This window comes from Alosa alosa, chromosome 13, assembly GCF_017589495.1.
Source record: "Alosa alosa isolate M-15738 ecotype Scorff River chromosome 13, AALO_Geno_1.1, whole genome shotgun sequence".
Taxonomy (NCBI): domain Eukaryota; kingdom Metazoa; phylum Chordata; class Actinopteri; order Clupeiformes; family Clupeidae; genus Alosa; species Alosa alosa.
The window spans coordinates 34,482,026-34,509,650 of NC_063201.1; the positions used below are offsets into that span (position 1 = coordinate 34,482,026).

The following is a 27,625-nucleotide window of genomic DNA, read 5'->3' on the forward strand; positions in this document are numbered from 1 at the left end:
AAGGACCCCTCTCAGTAATGGGGTGGTCACATTAATGTCTGTTTTATATCCACATAATGGCCTTGCTCCAGAAGGACACCAGTTTTGCGGACAAAATGTAATGTGTCATAATAACTCTACATAGGAACCTTAACACTTATAACCTCTAGATTCATTAAGTAAACACTTGTATGACATGCATTCAAGTATTTTAATGTATTTAGATTAATTTTTCATTAAATTACAATCGTTTTAAGATAAGTAATACTACCAAGGACAGTTGCACCGGTGGACAAATGCCATGTTCAAAACAGAATATTTGCAAAGTTGAAGAACGATACTCATTGTTTGCAGATGGATTAGATGTAGAAGAACGAACTGCATATTAAAAAATGAATTTTAATGAAATATTATCAAATTTTAGTTATATTTGTCACTGGGAACACAAAAATTGAGCGTCACGTCAACCACCCATGTATTGGCTGATTTGGCTGAAACAGTTTATTTGTTCACTTTATTCATTATTATTAATTCAATTAATTAGTAATAATGATATTCACATATCCAAAATGCATGTCTGGCATAGCGACACCATCTGGCAAGACAGATTGGCTATTTCCCTGGTCTTATCTCTACCATTCCTAGAGGTTTCATCAGATCAACTTGCAGGTGTCTTGATTTTATATTATGGTGGTGTGGGGGGTCATGCCCTTGCCAGGTAGGCTGAAATGAATGGTCCCATGGGTGAAAACTCATGAAATGTGGCATCCACATCATCCCTCACAGTTTCTATTCAACGACAGAGATTTGACCCGGGGGGAAAAAAACAGGTTAAACTTAAATGACTGCTGTGCATGTGCTGCAGCACCAGTCACAATAAATACTTAATACTGTAATACTGTAAAGTGAAGGGTTAACAAATGTACTGTTAAATGAATGTACTGCTTGTCACTCTTATTTTTGATTTCCCATTTTTATTTTCAAAACATTTGCAGGACGAAACCCATATTGTATTGACAAAAATTACGGTGGAGTCCTTATCATTTGGGACAGGATGTTTGGTAAATACACGTTTATATTTCCTACATTCATGCCAAACTTTCTCTCATCAGATAAATTGTCTGATAAACCTCATTTAGGCCTTTCTGGCTGTAATTACAACACAATGCTGGATTCTTACACATTTTCAAGAATAATTTACTTAAATGTACTTGATGTACACCCAATGATTCTGCTGATATAGATATAGATGTGTGTGTATGTGTCAGTATGCATGTATTCAATGTATCATTCACAGGTAACATCTTATTAGCTCTACTCAATTTTATTAGGAACATTTGCTCAAGAGAATGACCCAGTTGTCTATGGACTTGTATATCCTGTACGTTCATTTGATATCCTGTCAGTCCAAGTAAGTATGTGTTGGTTAAAAGTAGAGCCAGTACTTGTGTTGTCCCCTTAGCGGTTTCATTCCTAACACTGAGCAAAATGAACGGGATTGATTGATTGATTGATTGATTTATTTCTGGATTAAAGACGATAAAACAGTAATACAAAGGATGACATGCTAAAGTAACATACTTACTGTATTGCTAGCATGGTCCTAAAAATAACATAACATAAACAACTTGTTAGGTAGTGTACAATAGCAATTTTTAGATAATGCGCCAGACCCCTCCTTAGGTCGTTAATTGTCACACCCCTTGGCACGTTGCTCAAAAATGAGATTAATCTTGACAAACTGATATTTTTGGGGTTGAATTTTGAAGATATTTAAAACATATATGTGTTCTCCTCAAACGTATTACTTATATTTAATACCATTTAAAAGGGGCTATTTCTCCTGATTATAATGGAGGGTAAATTGTATATCTGTCGTGTAGCATAATCATACAATAAGCCTTTTTGTGGCATAAGTCCATCGAGTATGAAAAAATGGAATGTTCAGCGCAGTCTGCAAAGGGTTAAACACATTCACATTAGTCAAAACAGTTAATCTCTCCATGACAAAGTCCTTGTTCCAGCTGGTGGATTTCTGATCCTGGCAGGCCTGGGCTGGCTATCAGACTCAGTGTCAAGTAGTTGATCAGTCTCTTTGTCACGACAGTCCTTGATTTAGAGAATTTCAATTCTCCTTTATTTACTCTCCATGGCTTCCTAACACATACCTTGTCACCAGGATGTAAGTCGGTGGACTTGTGGACTTGTCGTGGCATGTCTCTTGACATCAGTGTATTCTTTTATCTTTCGTTGTTCATCAATCACAGGCATGTCTATCACCTGAAGCTTTGTTCTCATTCGTCGACCATAGAGCAGTTCTGAAGTGGATTCTCCAGTGGTAGAATGTGGGGTTGCCCTGTAGTCCATCAGATGAATGGCTTCCATGGTTCTCCTTGAATTGAAGCAGTCTGCAGGCAGTCTTTCACACATCTGTTAAATCTTTCAACTTCCCCATTAGCTCTTGGGTAACAAACTGAAAATCTCATGTGTTGAATTCCCCTCTTTTTGAGAAAGTCAGAGAACTCGGCAGCAAGGAATTGAGGACCATTATCACTTATCAAGTCCTTTAGATTCCCTTCTCGTGAAAAAACTGTCGTCAGCCCAGGGAGCAAAGGCCACTTCCGGCCACTTACTGTAGTAGTCAACCATTTTGATGGCAAATCTACAGTCAGGAGGTGATATCTCAAATGGGCCCATGATGTCCACAAATACTTTTTCCAAGCAGCAGCTGGAAAGGGACCAGGTTGAAGTGGGTCGTCATGGGTGACAGTGGAGTTTCTGTCTGCATGTAGTACAGTTCCTAATCATCGTCTGTATATGACAGTCCATTTTGGATCACCAATCCAGTTCCCTAAGGCGCTGTTTAGTGTGCACAATGCCTTGGTGTGTTTCATGAGCAATATCAATGAGTCTATTCTGCAGTGACTCAGGCACCAGCAATCGCTGAGTACCTCTGACAATACATTCATTCATGACTACAAGTGCATGGCGAATTGAATAGAATGGCTTTAATTCAGGTTCCAGTGTTGCTTTATGTGAGGGCCAGCCTTTCTGTATCTGCGCATGTAGCTTTGTTTGCACTGGGCATGCACGGCATTCTGATTGGAAGTCTCCCTCAGATACTGCATAAAGGTCAGTGAGGATGGCTAACTCACAGTCTGAGTTTGAATGTTTGATCGAACACTTTTTTTCAGCTCTCTTTGAGGCCCTCAGGAGCCAAACGCAGCAGTGGGGCTCCGGCAGACATCCGTATCTGTATATGAGAGGTCATCCCCTGGATGCCACTGTGCTCAAATGATGGTACTCTTTTTGTTTGATCAAAAGGATCTGAGCTGCCGGACTAATAGGAACAGAGACTCTTCCTTCTTTACATCGTACAGTATATTCAACACAACACTCCCGCTTGTACTAGCATCCTCTAGTGTCTGTACTCGCAAGTGCATATAACACAATACTACACTAGTGAATGCATAGTCTTTGTTTGTCTATGGCGAAAAACTTGAGCCTACGATAGGAATAAGCTTTGCGTCCTGATGATTATACGCTGATGATTTTAAAACAATGACTTTTTGGCACTTTTGGCAAGTATGGTTTTGATGGTTTAACATAGGAGATGAGTTATGAGCGCTGTTAGATTTGGCCACCATTTCATTATGGCAAGGTAGTGACAACTAACATCCCAATGGCCGCATTTGACAACATATCAATAGGAGACAGATAATATGGATATTGTCAGACAAGTGGAGACCTTCGTCTTTACAACTCCAGAAAATTACATGTTTAACAATTCAGTTAGGCAAAGAAATCGACACTTTGCCTCAAGTTATCATGCCCCCGCTGCTTTGTTCGTTTATGGTTATGGTACAGTGTGGCGTTCCGCGCTCGAACCGGACGGAGCGTTCGACAGCAAGGGCTGTGATTGGCTGAGTTTTCAGTGTGTTTCTCTGTTCTTTTTCACAGCCCCTGCAACATGCTAGTCCACTGTAGCCTATAAGCTTTGTACATAATGTTAAACATAGTTTTGGATTCAGTGGCAAGATTTCTTGATTGTACAGTGCCTGTCTCTCAGTAGGCTGATGTTTTAAAATGAGAGCTTCGTCAGCTGGCAGTAGGCTACTTTGTCGGCAGTTGAAATATAGCCTTTGCCTACAGCATCTCCTTAACAGTAATGTTAACAAAATGACAGCATTCATATGACAAAGGAAAACGAATTCGGTCACTCAATACTGTGCCACTGCAACCAGTGTAGGCTACAGTCCTACCCAATAGGCCTACTCGAAGCAGATAGTGTCTGACGGTCGAGTGGGTTAATACACGTAATTCCAGAACAGATCTGCAACTTTCAGGCAGTTCTAAGTTCGAATCTAGGCAGGAGCAGAGCCATATAAAGGCCTAGGCCTATTGTTATTACTCTTTGCAAGGTGTTGCTCCTGGCAAGACTTGTTTATAAGACGTTTGGTGATTAATTGATAGCTGTTTTTGGGACACGTTAAACGTTCTTTATAATGAGCGCATACGGGGAGTAAAACGACTTGTTGTCGTTTTGGGACATAAACTAAAGCTATAAGCATAAGCTTTTACACGTCAAGGTGGTATTTGTTGTTAGGCCTACATTAGCTTCAGAAACACCGCTTCAGAAAGCTGCAGGGGAGCGCGGGGCACAAAGTAACGCAGGGTTAAATGTAACATGGACTTTTTTCCTAGTTGCATATGGTCTATCGGGACATATTGGTCAGTTAACCACATTACTATGAGAGGGTGTTCCACAAATTTTCAGTCAGTATGGACGTGTTTTCACATAGATCCTACAGCAAAATGTCTTTTGAAGGCATCAAAGTAAATAGGTGGTAGGCTACTTGTCTTTCGATTACTGAGTTGTGGGTGCAGCTCACTGACTAATAATCGTCTTGTAGGCTAAAAATGAACACCGTTTTGAAACATGTAGTCAACACATCAGGAGCTATCTTATCTTAAAAGAAACGTGACCCAGCGGGGTTAGCTGTAACGCACTGTTACAACTGTAGGCTACAATGACTGCAATACAAAAATATGCGCGTGTTAGTTTTGTGATGTTTTGCACTTTTGCCTCGTGTTTTCAGGTTTGAGGGTTTTTTTTTTGCAAGATTGACCTTGGGTAGACTCTGCATATGTTATTTCTCCGTATGGAAAATAAAGTAAATTTTAAAACACGTCTGTTATTAGTTCAATAATGTTGCTTGTTAAAACATGTGACTAGTGAAACTCAAATGATTTTAGAAATATTTAGCCAAAGCCAAAAAGTGTTACTTTGTGCCCCGCGCTCCCCTACTGCTTGTGAAAGAAGGGGGTGGGGGAGGGGGACTTAATGTGAAAAAGCTTAATGTCCCAAAACGGCAACAAGTCGTTTAGGCTGTTCCCCGCAGGCTTTCATAATGGTAGGCTAGGAAGTGGGGGGAGGGTATGGGATGACCAGAGCCGTCTTCGCTGTGCTATTCAGAAAGCATCTTCTATCGTCTTTCCAGGCGCACAACTCGTTACCATATTAGTCCGGTGGACAGCCCATAGAGCCCCATTGTGGACCCGGAAATGTTGAGTACACCAAAGTTTTATGATGGAAATATATAGTATGGGTTCCCAGCATGCAGAAACTGCCGGATGCTAATTTGCATATGTTGGGCAATTTGTCTAATTGAGCTAATTAGCATAAATTAGCATAATAGCCTATATTGATAATATTATAAGAGCTGCTTGGCCAAAATGGACAATGTTAGTATGTTTGTAGGGGTTACTGGAGATGCTGAGTCCATATCTGACATTTTCAAGATTCAAAATCACTATTTAAACTTGGTTTGGTCACATTTTACTCTCATTAAGAGTTTTTTGGTACAATTTAGACAGATTTTTGGAGGATAAGGCTGTAGCGATATACAGTAGGGCTGTAACGATACACCAACCTAACAATTCGATTCGTATCATGAATTTTGACCCACGGCTTAATACAAACCTCGATTTTTCTTTTTTTGGAGGGGGGGGGGGTTCTGAATGTCTGATATTTATGACAGCACACTTTATGCAGATTAGCCTATAGCTTAGGCCTACTATTTCTATTACAACTCTACCACATTCAGCTGTCTGGTTGAAGCCTGGAAATATTGTAAACAAAGTAGCATAGTTGGCTAGTAGGGGTGTAAAGATTAAACGATACGTAACGGTATCCGTTTTTAACGTGTAAGATACGGCTACATCGATACGTGAAGCCCCGTATTGGAATAAAACTGAAATGAACTGGTCGCTATATCGATTTACTTGTTACGAATCGGTTCACAACCTTTTCTGCTCGCTCAGACCCTCATTTACGTTGCAAGCAGCGCGTCCATCCCACTTCCTGTTTTGAAGCTACACGCGGCAACGGATTTGTGGGTAATGCAGTTCGTTTTTGGCTACATTCATTGCCCAAAGTTGTCAAAGGACCTCATTACCCATACATCTACTGCAACTTAAGCACGTGACAACTCGCACTCGGTCGTTTGCTTGACAATTTTTACTCTTTTGTTTTTCCAGTCCAGCGCGAAATTAAACACTTACTATAGCATTCCTAAAAAGCAATGATAGTCTGTAGAGTAGCCTTACGTTTGATGAAGGGATTTCCTTAATGTTAAAGAATCATTTGGCCCTTGCTGCTAAAACGAACACAAATTATTATTATTTTGTTCATATTCACTCAGACTTGTGCCATTATAGGTTTCTGCATATTAGGTCTACCGTTGGAACAAAATAAGCCCAGAGAGTTCATTGACATGTAGGCCTATTTTATTCTTGTAGGCTATATGAGAAAAGGCCAAGAGTGTCTTAAGCACTGTTTTATTTTATTTCGGTATTGTCTTACCTCAACAATAGGCTACAGCTCCTTGATAGCAATCAGATATAACTCTATAAAATCTATAAAGTCTCTAAAAATGTATTTTTATGTTGTATTTGGCTGCTGTGTTTGACTGAAATGTAGACTATTCTTTTTTCATTTTCAATACAGTATATGATACAAACCTCAGTTTAGATAATCATATTCACACATTTTTTTTGCCTAATTGACTGATCCCAAGCCCCGCCCCTTTTTACTATGTCACAATGAGGACTTCGGAGGACCTCGGTCAACCTCGGTCAATTTTGAATTTTCTAGTGTCCATTCTGTATGACAATACGCCGGTTATGCGAATGCTATAATGCTTCTTTTGCAAGTAGACTAAGTAACTAAATAACTAAAGAGCTCAAAAAGGTTCAAATATATGCCTGGGGTACTTGTAGAAGTGACATCCGATACCCTGACCGTGTGAAACGCTACCACACACAAGCCTAACTTTGCATAAATTTGGATAGGCTGCTACTTTTCAGTAAAGAAATCTGAGTGTGTACGAAAATGTTCCCTTTATTTGTGTTCATAACTACACACAAAAACATAACTAAACCTGGTTTCCACTGTTAAAACGACAATATAAGCCTACGCAAAAAATTATACCTTGCAGGAACTGAACTCGCACACTCATACTCATACTCGCATAATCGCCTTACACACAACAAGAATACTTTCAGCGTTTAGGCACAGGCTACCTTGCCATGTTTAACTTGGGATAGAAGACTGTTCAAAGAAATAAGCTAACGATCATTTTTTCAACAAACGCAATATCCTACTGCGATGCATTATTGATGGATGAACGAGAGATAGCCAATAGTCTTCTAAAGATCAAATCATGTGCCGATTCAAAACTATGCTTTGCTGTATAGGCTATGCAGTCTCGAAATCGCCAAAGGCCTACTACATTGCCCTCATTTAGCCTAAGCGGGCACTGATGAAGTCTTATGCAAGACAAATCACGCCTGCAATTACTCTTGATAGCGCCTGCCTGCCATGCAGATATGTCGCATGCGGGGTTTAAACTCGATAGATCTAGTGGTTTCTTTTCAATACACTTGTATCATGTTTATTTGAACTCTTCCTTCTAAAGCAGCCATTCAAAATAATAAGTAGGCTATCGGCCTACCGGGTTTAAGCTATCTCTCCACCTCCCAACATGAGCTGCCTATAGGCTAGCCACTCTCCCAAGTTGCGTGGGAACTTGGATCTGCAGCACTTGGTCCCGTCTTCAATTAATCCTCGAAAATATGGTTAGATTTCGTTTATGGCACGCCAACACCATATGTTTGCACAGACCTGTTTATTGAATCAGAGTCACATCTGCAGCAAATAAGGTAAACTACCTGCTTGTGATAACGTGTTAATTGTTTATCCCCAGTTAACATGCATATCCCATTAAGATCCGTAACACCGGATTGGTTTGTCCTCGATTTGTGGTGTTCCACCTTGTTGATAACAGCGGACATTGTGAATGTGTCCTTCGCATACTGAAGGCCTTTCTGGCCTCTGTTTTTTTGAATATATCAATATTACTTGACGCCCAGAAATCCAGCATACACTGTTGCACTCGGCTAAATGGGGGTGCTGCGTCCCCATGTTGAACACGCGTTCTCGCACACTTTCCTGCAAACTTGTCCGACTTAGCAACAGTAACTATGGGACTGACAATGGGAGGTGGGGCTTGGGATCGGTCAATTGACAACCATGACCATGATAATTGATAATATAAAATGAATGAGCACCTTGAGCAAATGATAAAAAATCTTTCAGAATGCTTTTCATTCTCGAACTGCACCGAATTGCATCGAATCGAATCGCATCGAATCGTACTAAATCGTTTTTTATGAACATGTATCTTTTCTTGTATCGAATCGTGCCCATGTATCTAGATGCAAATCGTATCGTCTTTTACATGAGAGATTCAAACCCCTATTGGCTAGCTTATTCTAGTCTACTGATTGGACTGTTCAGTTTCCTCATGTGTGTTTAAGGTAATACTGTTCTCCTTGGGACAAGCCTTTTGGGAAACATTGGTATTGAGATGATCATTCAGTTCTCCCAGAATCCCCAGCGCGAAGCATCGTGGGAATCTCAAGCACAGTCCAGCACGCTGGTGTTGCACAGCTCCCCCAACAAGCCATTGCTATCCTCGGCGCGGGTGTTCCCACATTCAGTCCAGCAATTAGTCTCTGGCACTGCCACACAGCAGGTGGGGTGCACACACCGCAAGAGCCCTACTCACCCTGGGGAACCACAACCACCAGCGGCCCAATGCGGGGCGTGCTAGCAGTCACCTGGTCTGTCACCTCACATCCCCAGCTCCCTTCAGAGAACGCCCTCAGGTCGCACTTTCGCAGTGTGCACCACCGCAACGTTCCTCCAACACCTGGTGGGGCCTAGCCTCCACTGCCACAGACTCCCCAGCGCTGAGCACCGTAACTGGCACTGCACCTCTGATGCTCCACTCCGTCGTCTCGCCAGTCGGGGTAGCAGACTCCAGTTCCATCGCAGCCGGACCACGCTGCGCACAGCTACAGCTACCGACGTTGGCGTCCCCCCGACGTTGCCGCTGTTCCGGCCACTCCACACCGCCACGATCGCTCCAAGGCCTAGAACTTCTCTCTGGCTCGTGCCATCGGATTTCACACAACAAACTTTTTCCCCCCTTATTTTTCTAAAGAGCACCGGCGAACAGGCCGACTCGAACAGGCTCCGCCAACCATCCATCCTCAAGGCACCACTCCTTGCCGCTCCACCTTTGCTCTGCTCCGCAGCCAGGGCCACCGGCAACTCCAGCCTAAAGCTGTCCAGCGGGGGCAGGGGCTCAAGGTCTTGTCTCGGTGAAGTCAGCGCCCAAGCCAGCGTCACTACCTTATTTTCCAAGGCCGCTTCCTCAGACCTCTCTCCCAGTCGCATGAAGTCCTTCTCCGCCGTGGCCACTGCATCAAAACCCTCTTTAGGCAAGCATTTCTCCCGTAGCTAGGCTCAGTCGACGGCTGGTCTCCTCCTGCGGCTTCTACTGAAGGCCTCTGTGAGCTTTTTAGTACCCCTTACTTCTCTTCAGATCCTTTTGCTTGGGCCTCCACCTAGCGGTGAGCATGGACGGATTATGAACTTTCGGGCCCCTGGGCCCAGATGTATTAAGGGCCCCCCATTAATTGTCGCATATGTGGAAGGGGGGTTTGGAGGTCCTTCCTCAGAAATGTTTTAATTTGTTTGATGTGATTTCCTGTATTCTGGTGCATTTTGGGAATGGCCAATACTAAATTCAATCAGATTCATAGCCTACATCCTGATGTGTTGATATTGAGACAATGATTTCACGCAAAGGCTTGGGCTTCAGGGCCCCCTGACCCCTTGGGCCCCTGGGCGGGGCCGGTAGGCCCGTGCAGTAATTCATCCCTGGCGTGAGATCTCCCCACTCCCGGCTCCTCCAGCACTGAAGACACTGTCTCCTACAGAACGCAACTTGCTCCTCCATGGAAAAGCGTGCCCATCTACAGGTGCTGCTTTGGAAAGCAGCAGACCGCCCTGATCCACCGGCTGTGGATATAACAGCGTTTGAGGGAGTTAGAAGACAGGTATGAAGAAAGGAGAGGAACTTGCCCACCCTCGATTCAAGTCCTGTTGCTCCTCCTGATTTGTTAGATGTTATAAAACTGTGTATACATGTATCTGGAAAGTGCAGCTGTGCAGCTGCAGGCCTGGCCTGTACTAATTATTGTTTCTGCAAAGGCAGTGATGTTACATGTGGCAATATATTTACACAGCAAAAACAGCAGAAGGACAGGGATGAAGAGTCTGGAGAAGATGGCGACAGGACAACGGATGAGGACAGTGAGGAGTAGTAGAGGCTAGTTTTTCCCTTTGTTACTCAATTGTGAGTCACAGCAGAGGGCCAGTGAATAGCTATTTCCAAAATGATTGTGGAATTCAGAAATAACTTGAGGATCCAAATTATTCCTAAACACTGAACATTTTTATCCTCCAAAAATCCATCTAAATCGCCCCCAAAAACTCAGCAAAATCAGCTTAATGAGAGTAAAAACGTGACCAAACCAAGTTTAAATAGTGATTTTGAATCCTGAAAATGTCAGATATGGACTCAGCATCTCCAGTAACCCCTAAAAACATACTAACATGGTCTATTTTGGCCAAGCAGCTCTTATAATATGATCAATATAGGTGATTATGCTAATTTTGCTAATTAGCTCAATTATACAAATTGCCCAACATTTGCAAATTAGCATTCGGCAGTTTCTGCATGCTGTGAACCCATACTATATATTTCCATCATAAAACTTTGGTGTACTTAACATTTCCGGGTTCACCTTTCTGTCAACTGGACTATATAGCCTATCGACTGCCTTAAAAGATAGGCTCTGCTCTTGGGTTTGGTCTCACAGCGAACTCAACCCTCTTGTTGCTTGCAGTTTGTTAAATAAAGCGATGCAGATTACAGGCTATAATCAATTAGGGACTGTTCGTTATTTATTTAAGGGGCTACTGGAAGAGTTTTGGGAGTGTTAGTCAAAAAAGACGTGACTCGCCAGCAAGAAATTTTTCTATGACCCTCCAAAGTGATTGAGAAAAAACGCATGACCCTCCCCAGTCTCAACAATTTATTGATGCCTTCTGTAGGCTACTGGGTCAATTTGGGAGCTTGCATGCTATGACTCCTTCTTTGAAATGCCTTGAAAAGGCTGTTGTTTGCACAATTTCACAAATAATCACCGGGACCGAAACAAACCTGTCAACTTTTCCTGGGTTTATCGCGTATTTTAACTTTTTCCTCGCTGTCTTAGGAGGAGCTGCAGGGCCGTCGCAAGGGGGTGCGAGGCCCTGTGTGAACTTGACAGATGCAAGGCCCTTTTCACTTACGTGCATGAAATCATGCAATAGCTTACTTTACACATAGCCAAGGCTACCGTCGGTGCATTTTAAAAGTAGCCTAGTCTAATAAGCTACACCAGCTTGTCTTTAAGGGGAAATTGTATAACATTAGCTGAGTCACATATTTGGCCATATGGTGTTTATCATAGGCTACATCATGAAACCAAATAGTGTAACAAAGGTGAAGACTTTAACAGGGGGAATTAATTGGGCATGAATCATTGTGCTGAACGGTATTTGTCAATGAGCAGAAACACACACGACATTTAAACTATTGATAAGATGTGCACTATGGAAACTGGTCTGTAGGCTATCATTGGACAAATAAGTGACACTGACTCGCCATATCCTGAAAAACATTTTCTTGCTTTACCGCAAACTCAGCAATGAATCATAGGCCAGTTTGCAGGTAGCCTAACGTCTTTTAGATAGATAGATAGATAGATAGATAGATAGATAGATAGATAGATACTTTATTGATCCTCAAGGGGAAATTCAAGGGTCTCAGTAGCATACAGACATAACACACAACATGCACTTACATGCACTTTTTCAATTCATAGAAGGGAGAGCCCAGTCTCTCCTGTGACATGGAGGTGCGCAAATAGTTTTAATAGCCTGTTCAACTTAGAAAAGCTTCGTTCACCCGATGCCAATCACTGATCGCAATTTCAAAGTTCGGGAAGCTTCGTTCAATCTTTTTAAGTTTTACTAAGTGCAGTAGGCCCCTATCTGCCCCCTTTGGATCTCGAGCCTATTATAAGGTCCAGTGCGTTATGTCCTGGGATTCGGACGTGGTCAAAAAGAAAAGAAAAAACACTTTTTTATAGATGGTTATGAGAGAAATTTGATTATCATTTATCAATGTTTTGGGACGTTAAGTCTTTTCCATATGCGTCAGTGAAGGAGATTGAAGAAAAACATGCTGTCACGTCAGGTAACCGTTCATAGGCCTAATGACTTCATGCTTAAATGTTTTGAAGGTTCTTAGTGATTATATAGGACAATATGAGACATGAGAGACAACTGATCGTGGGAGAGGGAATAGTGGAGTGCAGCAGTGATGGCGTCGAGGTGGATCTGTTGGGCCAGTATGCGTATTGCAGGGGGTCCAGTGTGTCTGGTAGGCTATTCTGAATGTGGGCCATCACCACTATCTCAAAACACTTTGTGATGATTGAAGTGAGTGCTATTGGCCTATAATCATTCAGACAGGTGGGTGGGCTTTTCTTGGGGAGAGGAACAATGGTTGTGGTCTTGAAGCAGGTGGGAACAGTGCTCTGGCTGAGGGAGAGGTTGAAATCTGGGCTAAAGAGGGGAGGGCCTATCCAAGTATCCAACCTATCCAACTTGTTTTAGTGCTCAGTTCGAAGCCCAACATCTATGACGGTGTGGAGGAGCATTACAGCATGGGCATCTTGTGCATTTGGCAAAACACAATCAATTCTGAATGATGTATCAGGTTTTGAGCAACATATACTGCCATCCAGGCAATGTCTTTTCCAGGGATGACCTTGAATATTGGAAAACAATGAATTATGCATATATTTAAATAGTATTTCTCCATAGAGGAAGAGTCCAGGTGCTAAGATGGCCTGTCTGCAATCCAGATTTGTCAAATTAGGTGCATAATGGAATGGAAAGCATGACTAAGAATACCCCATACTGTTGAGCAACTGAAATCCTATCGGGGAGTAATGGGACAACATTTCATTATCAAAACTGTAGCAAATGGTCTCCTCAGTTCCTAAACATTTACAGAATTGTGTTAAATGAAGAGGTGAAGCAGCACAGTGGTAAACATTCTCCTGTCCCAACTTTTTTTGAAACATGTTGCTGGCATCAAATTCAAAATTAACATATACTTTCCATGAAATAGTCCAAATTTTCATTTTCAACATTTGACATGTTGTCTATGTCCTTTTTGCTGCTAAATATGGGTTTACAAGACTTGGGTAACACTCCATAATAAGGTGCCATAATAAATAGCAAACTAGTAATTACCTAACCCTTTGTTATTCCACTGCTTGGTTGAATTTCCCATTGTCCTACGTAATTTAGAACGACCATTAACCGTATGTTATCTGCACACCTATGAAGTAGATCCATTTTTTGGCCGGATCACACTTGTATATTAATTCGCCAAACTCATTGTGAAGTTTAAATGAACTGTCACGTTGCATCCGAGCTGTAAAATGCAGACGTTCAGAACATTGCAACATTGTAGCATATGACGGAGGTGGCTTTTAGCTAGATGGATAACAGCAGGCTAAGTAAAATAGCGATGTTTCAAAGCTAAAGTTCATCAGAATCTTGGGATACGCCCGCTTGACAACAGGAGAGATAGAACTAACGACTGGCCTTTGGCAGAAAGCAACCATCCATTTAGAACTAGTAACGGCAGTTTGTCCTGTGAGTTGAGAAATTAGTTGATATGTGTCGGAAGAAATTAGTTCTACAAACAAGACAGTGCTAGCGATTAAAACGTTTAAATTGTAACAGGAAATGAACACAACGCAAGTGGCAACAGTGGAATAAGCGGGATAATGGACTCCACGGTGGTCTGTCCATTATCCCTTACTTAATATTTGTTAATTGTTACTAAAATATCTATTTGGCACAAGTTAATAGTTTTTTCATCATTAATTGAATATTAGTTGTTTGCATAAAATCTGTATGTTAATGTTTTAACAAATCTATTAACTAATATTGTCATGAGCTCTCTCTCTGCCTGGTAACACGCGCTGATTGAAGTCTGATGACCTCCACCTGTTCCTGCTCTGCTCGGCCTCACCCTCGTTTACCTACCAGCTGCACTGCATTCACCACTCATCATGCCCTGTATATAAAGCCTTGCTGTTCAGTCCACACTTGTCAGATCGTCTGCAACCAGCACCAGTTACCTGCCTATTTTGGAAAACGCCTCTGACTCTTTGCCTGTGATCCCGGACCTTTCGACTACTTCTGTGTTCTCTAGCCCGGTAATCTTGACCTGCCTTCCGTCCCTCTTTCTCACGAATACCGCCCTAGTCCTTGACTGTACTGCTGCTTCGTTTCAATTGTTGTTTGTGTGTGTGTTTCCCCAGGACTTCCCGGATCATCCAGCTCCTGCCATCGCTGTTCGGCTACTGGGGGAACACACACATGCAGACTCTTGGAACTCCTGTACCCCGAACCCCTGAAACCCCTTAACCCCCAACCCTTAAATAAACTTTTGAACGTGACGCTTTTGTGGTCCTCGTCCTGTTTGGTGTCTGACAAATATTGTATTAATATTTGTTAATAGTTAACTAAATGTCTTTTTTGGCACTAATTAACAGTTATTTCTTACATCATTTACATGTTAAATGTTTATTTACAAACTATATATGCTAATATAAAATATATACAAACTATATATGCTAATATAAAAGTTAATGACATATTATTATTTATCTAGCTTTTCTGATTAGCTTTGTGGAGAATTTATGGAATTTATGGTTTATAGCTTTATGGTCTGGTTGGGTGTATAAGGCACCCTACTGCCAGTGGTTGGTTGTGTGAGAGTTTGCGCACCTCTTCTTCCACTTCATCCTTATTGGATACCTTTGTGGTTGGCTGTCCTGTAATAGATGACCCTCTGTCTAGTGTTTGAAAGTAGTGTACTCTTTGCCTTTGGAAGTACTATTTGGTTGCTGCTTGAATTTGGTGAAATTCAGTGGAGGGGGGTGTAACAGAGTTAGAAATGTAGTTTAGTGTTTGTATGTGATTTTCGCCGTAATTAAGCAGCTTTATTGAGATTGGTGTTTTGGAGCCCCCTTTGGAGAAACTGTATACTGCAGCTCTGCTGCGTTTTGTCTTTATATTGTTGCCATAGCCGATCAGAAGCGGTATGCTTTGCATTGGGTAGGTTGACTGTAAGCACCCCCCACTTTGTTTTAATTTTGTAACTGTAAAATGTTTAAGTTGAAAACTTCGATATACCACCTGTATTATATTACTTTACATGTATTGTTAGGATTTGGGTGCAATTCTAGCAACTTAGAGAACGTTTATTAATGTTTTCAATATGACCACGAGTTCATACACACTGAGTCTAACGTGACTAGCTGTAAACTCCGCCAGCAACTTTCCATGCATTTAGTGTAGTTTAGCTTAGTGTGCATGGAAAGTGCAATTCAGTCTAGCAGGAAATTAATGTACATTTAGTTTAGCATTATGTTTATGCATTACCTCCGTATGGTCTACGTCTGTGAGAGTTTAGTGAGAATATTAATAAACCGTCGTTCTGTGCACCTGAACATTCCATGTTGCATGTCTCCCTTGCTAGTAGGGCTGACAGTGATGGTATAGGAATGATGCATGTAATATGGCCCATTCAACTATTTTTTATTTTGCTTGTGCAGATGCAATGTATGCCAGTGCCTGAAGGCATGTTTTGTTTTAACTTTTCCTAAAGGAATAAATGTGATAAGCCAGTTTTGGTCTCAGTCCCTTCACCGTCTGACTAATAGTTATTACTAATATATTAATAAAGCTTAACCAACTTTATTATAAGGGTCCCCCATACTGATAGTTATATATTACTAATATATTAATTAAGCTTAACCAACTTTAGGGGCCCAACGCTTATAGCTATATACTACTAATATATTAATTAAGCTTAACTAACTTTATTTCAAGCGGTTCCGGCGCCGACAAGAGTGGCAGCATGTCAAGGTAGCTCCGTGTTTTTTTCTTGAATTTCCCCTTGGGGATCAATGAAGTATCTATCTATCTATCTATCTATCTATCTATCTATCTATTGTAAGGGTCCTATGGGGAGTGGTTCATATTGGGATAGGCAGAAGCACAGTTTAATAACAATTAGTTAAATAATAATTTAAGTCATTAACTTTTCTATTAACATATAGTTTGTAAATAAACATTTAACATTTAAATGATGTAAGAAATAACTGTTAATTAGTGCCAAAAAAGACATTTAGTTAACTATTAACACATATTAATACAATATTAGTTAATAGATTTGCTAAAACATTAACATACAGATTTTGTGCAAACAACTAAAAGGGTTAGGTAATTACTAGTTTGCTATTTATTATGGCACCTTATTATGGAGTGTTACCAAGACTTGTATATTATGACATTCTGTTTTTATTTGCATTTTACACAACGTCCCAACTTTTTCTGTTTTGGTTTTGTAAGACTACCAAATACAACAATAAAAAACACAAACATCCGGTTTTGCATGTACAAGGCCATCCCCATACATCCAGAAGGCCATACAGCTGTCTGTTTCAGAGACAGTTGTATGTTTTCTTGGGCAGCCGTGGCCCACTGGTTAGCACTCTGGACTTGTAACCGGAGGGTTGCCGGTTCGAGCCCCGACCAGTGGGCCGCGGCTGAAGTACCCTTGAGCAAGGCACCTAACCCTTCACTGCTCCCCGAGCGCCGCCGTTGTAGCAGGCAGCTCACTGCGCCGGGATTAGTGTGTGCTTCACCTCACTGTGTGTTCACTGTGTGCTGAGTGTGTTTCACTAATTCACCGATTGGGTTAAATGCAGAGACCAAATTTCCCTCACGGGATCAAAAAAGTATAGATCAGATAAAGATGGTGAGGGGATGCTCTCCACACATAGTATACGCTAATCAAATCATTTAACTTCTAAACCCACTAAATACCACTCTCTTCCTGGTCTGAAATATCGATTTATAGGCAAAAAACTATAGGAGCCTGAATTTAAATGCTCATTTAAAAGAAAAGTGGTCAGACGGATTTAGAGGGTTTTGCATCTGAACTCTTCATATACTTATACTTATACATCTGTTTCTCCATTGACCTCCAGTGATTTACTGCTCGATTATTGCCCTCAGCAATATGGCGGCACTGTTGACATATGTTCTAAAGTGTGTATCTATATATATATATATATATATATATATATATATATATATATATATATATATATATATGGGTCAATGACGTGACGCTCATTTTTTTGTGTACATATGGGTTACATACGTTAAAATTTGAAAATAATTTGACAAATTATTTTCAAATATCATTTTCATCAAACCCTAATCTTAAAGTTTTGGATTTATTTAATTTTGAAAGAGTATTAACCGAATTTGGGTAAAATTGTCAACACGGTGTAACCACAAAAACATGAACCAAATAATTACACTTGCTGAAAATTTTTTAAAATACTCTCCAAAATCCCTTCTAAAATAATCTGGCATGATCTTGCACAAGAACTTTTCAATATTTAATACAAGTAATGAAACCCCATTGTTCTGAATGTTTGAATTAATATGGGGAATCGTGTCTGTCACATCAACCACTTAAAATGTCAAGTGGTGTAACCACCATTTAAGGAGCAATTTTGTATGTATTATGTCAGAGAATCATGTGACAGGAAATTATGTCATAGAGAAGGACCCTTCAAGACCCCAACTGCTATGAGTCAAGGTTAGCAACTCTCTTAAAGTAACATAATAGTGTTTTTAGGCCATGGCCAGGCAAGCTTAAGTTACATTTCAAATGGTATGACCTATTAAAAATGTTGATAAATCATAATAATCATAAAATATTCAATTTAATGTAAAAACTGTCTTTGAATATTCACATAAAGGTGAAGTGTGTACATAATTGTCCATAATAATGCCTGCAAATTTTGCTTTTAAATAGAAATGTCAAATGGTGTAACCGGTTACACCATTTGACTCTTTTCTGTTTGAGACCAGTTTGATCAGATTCAGGGCCAAGAGTATGTAATTTTGGTGCCAATTATGTTATTTTTATAATTTAAATAGTGACTAACTGTTTAGCATGAACAATAGCTTTAAAAAGGTTTAATTAGATTGCAATTTAAGCGATTTTTGAAATGTCAAAACTTTTCGTTTTAAATTTAAACTTCCATAATTATTTTTTTATATTTTATTATGATGTATGTAAACAGTATGTTCAAATTATAAATAAATAATATAAATACATTTATTATATATAAAATGTACCTCTTGTCCCCCAATGGATGCCACTTACAAGCAAGAAAAACTTGTCGCCACAGAGTGCATGTGAACGCAGACCCTGCTGTTGGTTGGTTGTTAAGAAATTATCATACCCACTCTTTCACTCACTCTTATTCTCTCTCACACACACTTTGGGCCCTAATTTAGTAATATAAAATGCATGGTTACTAGCAAATAGCGTAAATACATTTAGGAATTTGTCCAGTCCACATTCTGGGTGGTTTTGTTATCAAACGTCAGGTGCCTGGCGAAAAGGTGGCTCTTATGTTTCTTAATCAGTCATGGGTGTGTTTTGGGCTTAACATCCTTTAAACCAATGAGGAGGACATATGTCATTCCCTTTAACAGCAAGCAGGGCAACTTCAAACAGCGCATCAGTATTTTGATAGTCAGCAGTGTATTTGAAGGAATCTGCTTGTACGCAAGACCGTATGGAACAGGTATTCCACTAAGCCATTCTTTACTAAAACCGAGTAAAGTATAGGCTACACACATCTGCACTTGTCTATTAATTGAACATATACAGTGGGCAGTGCTTCGACTTGGCCAGCTTCACTCGCGGTCCACGCGTGGGATCACGCGGTATCACGCGACTTTAATTTGTATTTTCCCAGTGTGACGCTGCAACAACCCAAACAACCGGTAGATGGCTCAAATGAGCAGGGTGTCTCGTAAAAAGAAATGGAGCCTGGAAAACCCTACACAGACTTCACTACAAACTTTAGCAGACTGGTTTAGAAATAATTTAATAGCCAGAAATATGCCTGCCCTGCCCTAATAAAGAAATATTTGGTTAACTGCGAGTGAATCCCGTTTGCAGCCCGTAGAAAAGCATGGGACAAATTAAACATTCTGGTTTTCTCCGAGTGCAACGATGATAGACAGACATCATTTGGACAAAATATAGAGCATATTAACCTCCGTTGCTCAGCCAAATGCCTTCCTGTTACGTCCTGTTATCACGGAGTTACAGGCGATAAACGATTTTGATGGTCACAAGTTTACTTCATTAGCGGTTTATTTTTTTGATTATTAAAGAGTGTTTTTCATTTAAAGGTTTGACTTCGTGCTTATTCAGTAGAGCATTTAGTGCTCTTCCCAATCCCAGACGTTCACATTGCATGTTTGTTTGTAATGGATGCAACCGCGAGATACGCTTGTCATAGGCGCCGATACCGTGGATGCTCCGTCTCTCGGGCACCCACTGAAAACATCGAGCACCCACGTGTGACAGCTTACAGTCCCGGCTAAATTTACATTAATTTAAAATCAAACATCGCAGTTTATGTTAAATTCAGCATCTCTCATAATGTGATTGGATATGTTGCTGTCAATTCCCTACTTCATATACTAACCACCAATGAGAGCGTCTCTCATATGAAAATTCCTGACACTTCCCACCTGAAGAATTAACGCAAGGCTTTGTCGGGTCTTCAGCCCCGAATGTTTAAAATGTATATAGCCCTGAATATCATTTTAAAAGTAGTCTGACAAAGCTTATTGTTTTGTGACACAGCTAAACACTGGTACCTCATAGAACGTCTATAACAGACAGCTTTATGCGCAGGGGAGACTTCATGGTCTTGCAACAGACTGTGCTTTATGATTGTTGCCTTCTGATGGTATCTTGCTAATTCACTGATCTGCATTAGGTGACACAAATTGTATTGCCTTTATCTTATAACTCCTTGTCTGAGCGACTACCAGGCCTATGGTTTTTAAAAGTCAGATGTTCCCTGACAAAGACATTCGAAAATTAAGAATGTTTACTGACTTGAAAAATACACAAATTTTTGCAAACTCCCTTCATTCAACCCTTGAAGACATCGCGGTCTGGTGCGCTATGTAGATCGTTTCTCGTACCATTTAATTTCTCAGAATTTAGGTCTACTAGGCCTACAATAACGTCATCACCAAATACATCTTTTATTTTTAGTTGATCAACCACAAAGAGTAGCATAGGCCTACTGTGCACAGTGCACTGACGACTGTAGCAGCCCAACGTAACCAGTTGTTGTAGATGAGAGGCAACCCCTTGTTTCAGATAGCCTGGACAACATGTTACCTGGGTGTTGCCTACATTATTAATTAATGGTAGCCTACAATAGTTAATTGATTCACGTAACATATTAGTTGGCTCAAAGAGTAGGGAATCAGGATGGAGAGAGTCATGCGTGTGTTGCTTTTGCGGGATCGAATCCAGTTTAATACTAGTTTTCAAAACATATATTTTTTACATGTCTTTTGTCTGAGTGGCTGTAATGTAGCCGAGCGCTCATGGCGTATGAAAAGCGACTTCAAACCGCCTAAAACAACTGGTTTGTGAATGTCTGACAACTGCTGCAGCGCATGCACGTGCAAGGAAACCAGTAGGTGGAGAAATCAAAAGGCACACAACACCGGAACGATTTTAAGGCTATTTCGCATAGGCTACTCAATGGTGCTATTTCACACGCATTATAGCGACCCCCACTCACCTGGGTTAGTGGAAGGTGTTATTGGACTATTGGCATAGCCTACAGTGGACTAGGGCTGTCAAAATTGCTCAAAAATGACGTTCGAATATCCCCTCTAAAATAAGCACATGTATTCGAATATATTGGAATATCTAGGCTATATTATTTGCGCATTATGTCAGTGATGCGCATCATGTCATCTGTTTTTAACTTTTTGTATGGTTATTGCTTGACAGGGGGGATCCCAAGCAGCTTTCAGCCATAAGGCATTTCCTAATTCACCTGACACTGATATTCAAAATGTTGAAACTATTTCGGCATAGCCTATAAGCAGTTTAATTAAATGTAATGTTAGTTGTAAACAAACAGGCTACTTGGTGAGGCTTGGCCTCACAGATTCGCTCGTGCCTTAAATGGCAATACAAATCTTCACGATAGGCCTATTAACTGACCGCCCGATTCACGTTGGCTGGGGGGCAGGGGGGCCATCAGACATTTGTTCCCAAGGGTCTATGAATTGTTAACCCGGCCCTGCCCCCACGAGCGCATAACTTTCCACCTCTGAGATAGCTGAAAAGAAGTCTAGAGGACTCCTAACTCACTAGACCTACTTACTGTAGGCTGCGCAAACCACAAGCCTGCATTCGAGGCAGGCCTTCTGTTGAAGAATTTTATATAAATCCTGCGCTAACAGTAATCCTCCTACCCCCGCTACCACAGCTGTGGATAGTGTGGCATGCTCACGCTTTATGTCTCCTTCTTGCAAACTAGGCCTATAGCCCAACCATTTACGTCTTCAAAAAATAACAACTTGCCAGATATGCCTTCATAAATTTGGGCTTCATTCAGCATTTTGTTCTTCCACTGGAAATGACTCTTCTACATTTGCTGCCTGCTGCATCCTTTCTGTTTGTATTGTTTAGAAAACGTCTTGAGTTAATGCATTAACATTGTTTGCTGGTAACCAGCCACAAATAGCCTACAGATTCTTGCGTGCGTTCTCTCCAAAATGTGCCCGTTCTATAGGCTATCCAAGTGCATAATTCTGCGGCATAAAGCAGATGTATTTGTGTATTGTACAGAAAAATAAAAATAACCTGTCAAGCAGTCAATTGGCTACATTGCAGTCAATAAGTAGTGCAAATTATGAAACCAAAACGTGGGTCATAGTTGTCTAAGCCTCTGCTGTGAGGCCAAACCCATGAACAAAGACGCATTGATATCTGCAATATTTTTTTTTTTTGGCGAAACAAGCTCACAGCCAAACAAGTCATACTGAAGGGAGAGGGAACTGGCATGTGATTTCCCCACGGGCCAATGGATGTACAAGTTTTCTCCTGTGCCTACGATATTTAATCCAGTGTTTTGTCAAGTTGCAAAATGCTATTCGTTTTAACGAATTTTTTTATGATAGTATGAAGTACTTACTTTTTGTATAGGGTACTATCTTAATTGCTTTTATACTCAATACTTGACCAATGGCTATTGCATCTGTCTGTTGAAAGTGAGAATGTGGCATGTGATATACTGTGTAGGCTTCATAAAATAAAATAAACAGATTGCTAATGGCCTACAAGCTGATCTGGGGGGGCGTTTCCCGTACAACTACGGAGGTTAGCTTTTTACTAACAGGATGCATCGTTCAACTAACCAACATGTAAGTTACGACTGTTTCCCAAAACTGTCGTACCCTTACATAGTACTGTAAGTTTGGACCATGATAGTTTCCAAACTTCAGTAGTCTGGACTAAGGTGGTTAATGACGTTTAGTAGCACGTGAACGGGCACCTGCACATACTTCTGTGGCGCATTGCGTTAAGGCCGTTGCACAGCAGTTACCAGTCCCCTGTCCAAGAGTTTGAATCTGGGTTAAGACGTTGACAACAATATTGACATCGTTGTTTACCTAAGGTTATCTTTTGTGCAGATCATATTATCAAAATCAGAATCAGCCTTCTTGGCATGGTTTGCGTAAACTAACAAGGACCCCCCTCCCCCCGTCCATGAAAATCAAAGGCTACATATTCTCAGCTGACTTCGTCAAAAGTCGCACCATCTTATTATTATCTGCAAGTGTGTGACTTTTTACTTACGTGCACATGGCTGCAAATTGACTTTTTTAATTTATGTATTTTCTGCCTTGGGCATTTTAAAATATTGATGTATGGTGGTTAGAAGTGTAAATATCAATTAGAAACCTAAATATATTTATAATTATTAATTTGCAAACAAATTACTGGCGTCAGTGGCGTCTTTGACATGAAGATCCTGGAACTATGCTTCTAGCATTCTACCACAGGTCGAGAGGTGTAGTTGTAACTACACAACTTTTCGATAGTGGTTTGCGAATGTTCGTTGCTACTATGGTTTTGGGAAACACTAGCGTAGTGGAACGATGCATTGGACTATGTAAGTTCAAATATGAATGTAATTCTGCGGCATAAAGCAGATGTATTTGTTTATTGTACAGAAAAATAAAAATAACCTGTCAAGCAGTCAATTGGCTACATTGCAGTCAATAAGTAGTGCAAAAATTTATGAAACCAAAACGTGGGTCATAGTTGTCTAAGCCTCTGCTGTGAGGCCAAACCCATGAACAAAGGCGCATTGATATCTGCAATTTTTTTTTTTGGTGAAACAAGCTCACAGCCAAACAAGTCATACTGAAGGGAGGGAACTGGCATGTGATTTCCCCGCGGGCCAATGGATGTACAAGTTTTTCTCCTGTGCCTACGATATTTAATCCAGTGTTTTGTCAAGTTGCAAAATGCTATTCGTTTTTAACAATTTTTATGATAGTATGAAGTACTTTTTGTATAGGGTACTATCTTAATTGCTTTATACTCAATACTTGACCAATGGCTATTGCATCTGTCTGTTGAAAGTGAGAATGTGGCATGTGATATACTGTGTAGGCTTCATAAAATAAAATAAACAGATTGCTAATGGCCTACAAGCTGATCTGGAAGTTTCCCGTTACAACTCACGGAGGTTAGCTTTTTACTAACAGGATGCATCGTTCAACTAACCAACATGTAAGTTACGACTGTTTCCCAAAACTGTCGTGCTTACACATAATTACTGTAAGTTTGGACCATGATAGTTTCAAACTTCAGTAGTCTGGACTAAGGTGGTTAATGGCGTTTAGTAGCCGTGAGCGGGCACCTGCACATACTTCTGTGGCGCGTGCGTTAAGGCCGTTGCACAGCAGTTACCAGTCCCCTGTCCAAGAGTTTGAATCTGGGTTAAGGCGTTGACAACAATATTGACATCGTTGTTTACCTAAGGTTATCTTTTGTGCAGATCATATTATCAAAATCAGAATCAGCCTTCTTGGCATGGTTTGCGTAAACTAACAAGGACCCCCTCCCCCGTCCATGAAAATCCAAAGGCTACATATTCTCAGCTGACTTCGTCAAAAGTCGCACCATCTTATTATTATCTGCAAGTGTGTGACTTTTACTTACGTGCACATGGCTGCAAATTGACTTTTAATTTATGTATTTTTCTGCCTTGGGCATTTTAAATATTGATGTATGGTGGTTAGAAGTGTAAATATCAATTAGAAACCTAAATATATTTATAATTATTAATTTGCAAACAAATTACTGGCGTCAGTGACGTCTTTGACATGAAGATCCCTGGAACTATGCTTCTAGCATTCTACCACAGGTCGAGAGGTGTAGTTGTAACTACACAACTTTACGATAGTGGTTCGCGAATGTTCGTTGCTACTATGGTTTTGGGAAACACTAGCGTGGTGGAGCGATGCATTGGACTATGTAAGTTCCAAATATGAATGTAATTCTGCGGCATAAAGCAGATGTATTTGTTTATTGTACAGAAAAATAAAAATGACATGTCAAGCAGTCAATTGACTACATTGCAGTCAAGAAGTAGGGCAAATTAATTTACAAAACCAAAGCGTGGGTCATAGTTGTCTAAGCCTCTATTCGTAGCCTGTTAAAAGCGTCGCCAGATAGTATTAAATCGGCAACAACATTGTTTTCTGCAGAAGCCTACCCAAGGCTACAGATTAATTCTGAACAGTTATTTCTCTACTGGCTCAATTATCACACCACTGTTTTGATTTGCGTAGCGTTAACCCCAACACTGACAATAATGTAGACAGCAAATATCGATTTCGATTTTCGTTACCACCGTTTAGCATACCCAAGTAGCCTAAATCGAGGTAATGTTTAATTATGCATGATTTATTTTGTTATTGAACTAGTAGGCTGGGATTACTCGGCAACAATTATATCCTGATCCTGCTTTTTCAGAAGGGACCCAGGCAGGCGATGTACAGTGGTAGAAGCGGACGCACAGTGGCTGAAAGTGGTACCAAAGCTTCCGCAGCTTCACGCCCGGCGTAATGTCTTGTGAATGAAGTGGTCATTTGAAAGCGATGCCCACTGTAGGCAAAGTGAAACTATCTTCACTGTGGTGTCATAGTCCATGACAAAACAGTTATACACAGTTAATTACTTTCAATATTGACTGACAATGGGTTACCAGCAAAAACATAGCCTGAAAAAAGCAAAACTTCCCCCTATAATGTTCGAATGACTGAATAAATAACCTAAGGACATTTATTTTGCAGAGGAATTGCTGCTTACATCTCGTGACAGTGCGTCTTCAGCTGTGTTTCATATGCGCCTTTCGCTATAGACCAGGCTTTTCTGGTCAGTGGCGTAATGCTTTTAGTCAGTATAAGATAGCGATTTTTAGATTATGTGCCAGATCACACCTTATATCGGTAATTGCCTCACCCCTGGGCACATTATTTAATAAAAGTGAAGTGTAAGATAGGAAAAAACTTTGCGTCAGAATAATAATATGCTTTGCGCCAGGTTTTGCATCGCGAAAATAGGGCCCTTTATCTCACTCTCTTTGAAAATAATGGGTATAGACTGAAATTGTATGAGAACTGAATTGAAATCAAATAGAACACAAGTTTCTTCATTGATGTTATGAAATGATATTTGATATGGAATATGATGAATGACATGAATACATATCAAAATATCCACTTCAGTTTACCTTGATGCCTATTTTCTGTGTCAATTTCTTGTTCTATTGCTATAAATGTTTCATGGTCAATTGGTGTAACCGATTTATGTCAATTGGTGTAACCAGTATTTTGTCTAAAATACTAATAATGTACAAAAAAATGAATATGGATAACGATTTAATACTCTACTTTACTGTAATAATGGTTGTTTAAACAATTTTTACTCAAATGGTCAAAGAATAGACAGAAAACAAGATGTTTACAGCATATGGCCTTGCTCAGTACAATGAAAAACCCATATAATTTAAATTTAGAAATAAATATAATAAAACATATTCTCATAGGATATTACAAAATAAACTAATAATTTCATGAGAGCAATTGCATGAACTCTAGGAGGTGTGAAATATTAGATATTTGTCATTTTTGTGGTTACACCATTTGACAATTTAACAGGCTGTTAGTTCTATTTTTTGTTAAAAAATAGCATACACGTCATATTAAATAATATGAATACAACAGAAATACAAAGTATACACTTTAGCAAACCTCAGGCATGTTTTGTTTTAAAGGTTTAAACGTATTTTTAATTTTCTCATCTTACCAACCCTTATCTGTCACTGACCCATATATATATGGTATTGTGATCACGCCACATGTCTGGAATTATAATAGGCCTATGTTTATGAAACGAGCCATTTCTAAATTTGTAAAAAAATAATATATATTAACATAAAATTAACAATAACATAATATCTCCTTTTTTTGAAAACCTGACATATTGAATTTTACATGCTCTCTGATAGGAACGAAACCACTTAAGGAGTAGTTTTTCACATTTCCTCACTATTAAGCAGGGAGGGGAGGCTTTGATTGGCTGTTGAGCTCAAATATGCAACCTGTTGTGGGTATTGCCATCAAATTAATGAATGAATATTAAGTATAAATGATGAATGTTTTTTTAAATATTGGTTGATTTCATGTATAATTCTACAGTCACTCTAGAATTATACAACTATAAAATCTGCATCTGCATCTGAACCTAGCCTACAATGTAATTACAGTGCTGATGACTACAAATTGATTAGGAGAAACGATAAAGGTTACTTTGTATTGACTACTGACTGTATGTCTGTATTGTATTTTTCATTTCTTTAAGTTTCATTACTATCAGTATCTATGGGGGAAAATCCGGAAAGCTCAGGGGATCAAATATAAACTGTCTGTCATGTTCAATGGACCAAGTTGGAGACCTGGACTGCCAAGACTAGGAGATCGTCTGAAGGTGCCTAAGGTTAGAATTTCATTTTAGTTTGAAGCCTGCTCTTAGTCATATCCTATTTAATAGTTTTGGCATTAATGCCATTTTCCTGTATCGATAATGAG

The 27,625-nt window shown here is 40.1% G+C and overlaps 1 protein-coding gene across 1 annotated transcript in view; it reads left to right on the forward strand.

The window, feature by feature from the left end:
* Positions 1–27,625, forward strand: part of agmo (alkylglycerol monooxygenase) — a 262,745-nt gene that overhangs the window by 177,304 nt on the left and 57,816 nt on the right. Inside the window, exons 7-9 of the mRNA XM_048260252.1 lie at positions 975–1,040; positions 1,311–1,390; positions 27,399–27,533. Coding sequence (XP_048116209.1) covers positions 975–1,040; positions 1,311–1,390; positions 27,399–27,533 — 281 coding nt within the window. The remainder of the gene's footprint in view (positions 1–974; positions 1,041–1,310; positions 1,391–27,398; positions 27,534–27,625) is intronic.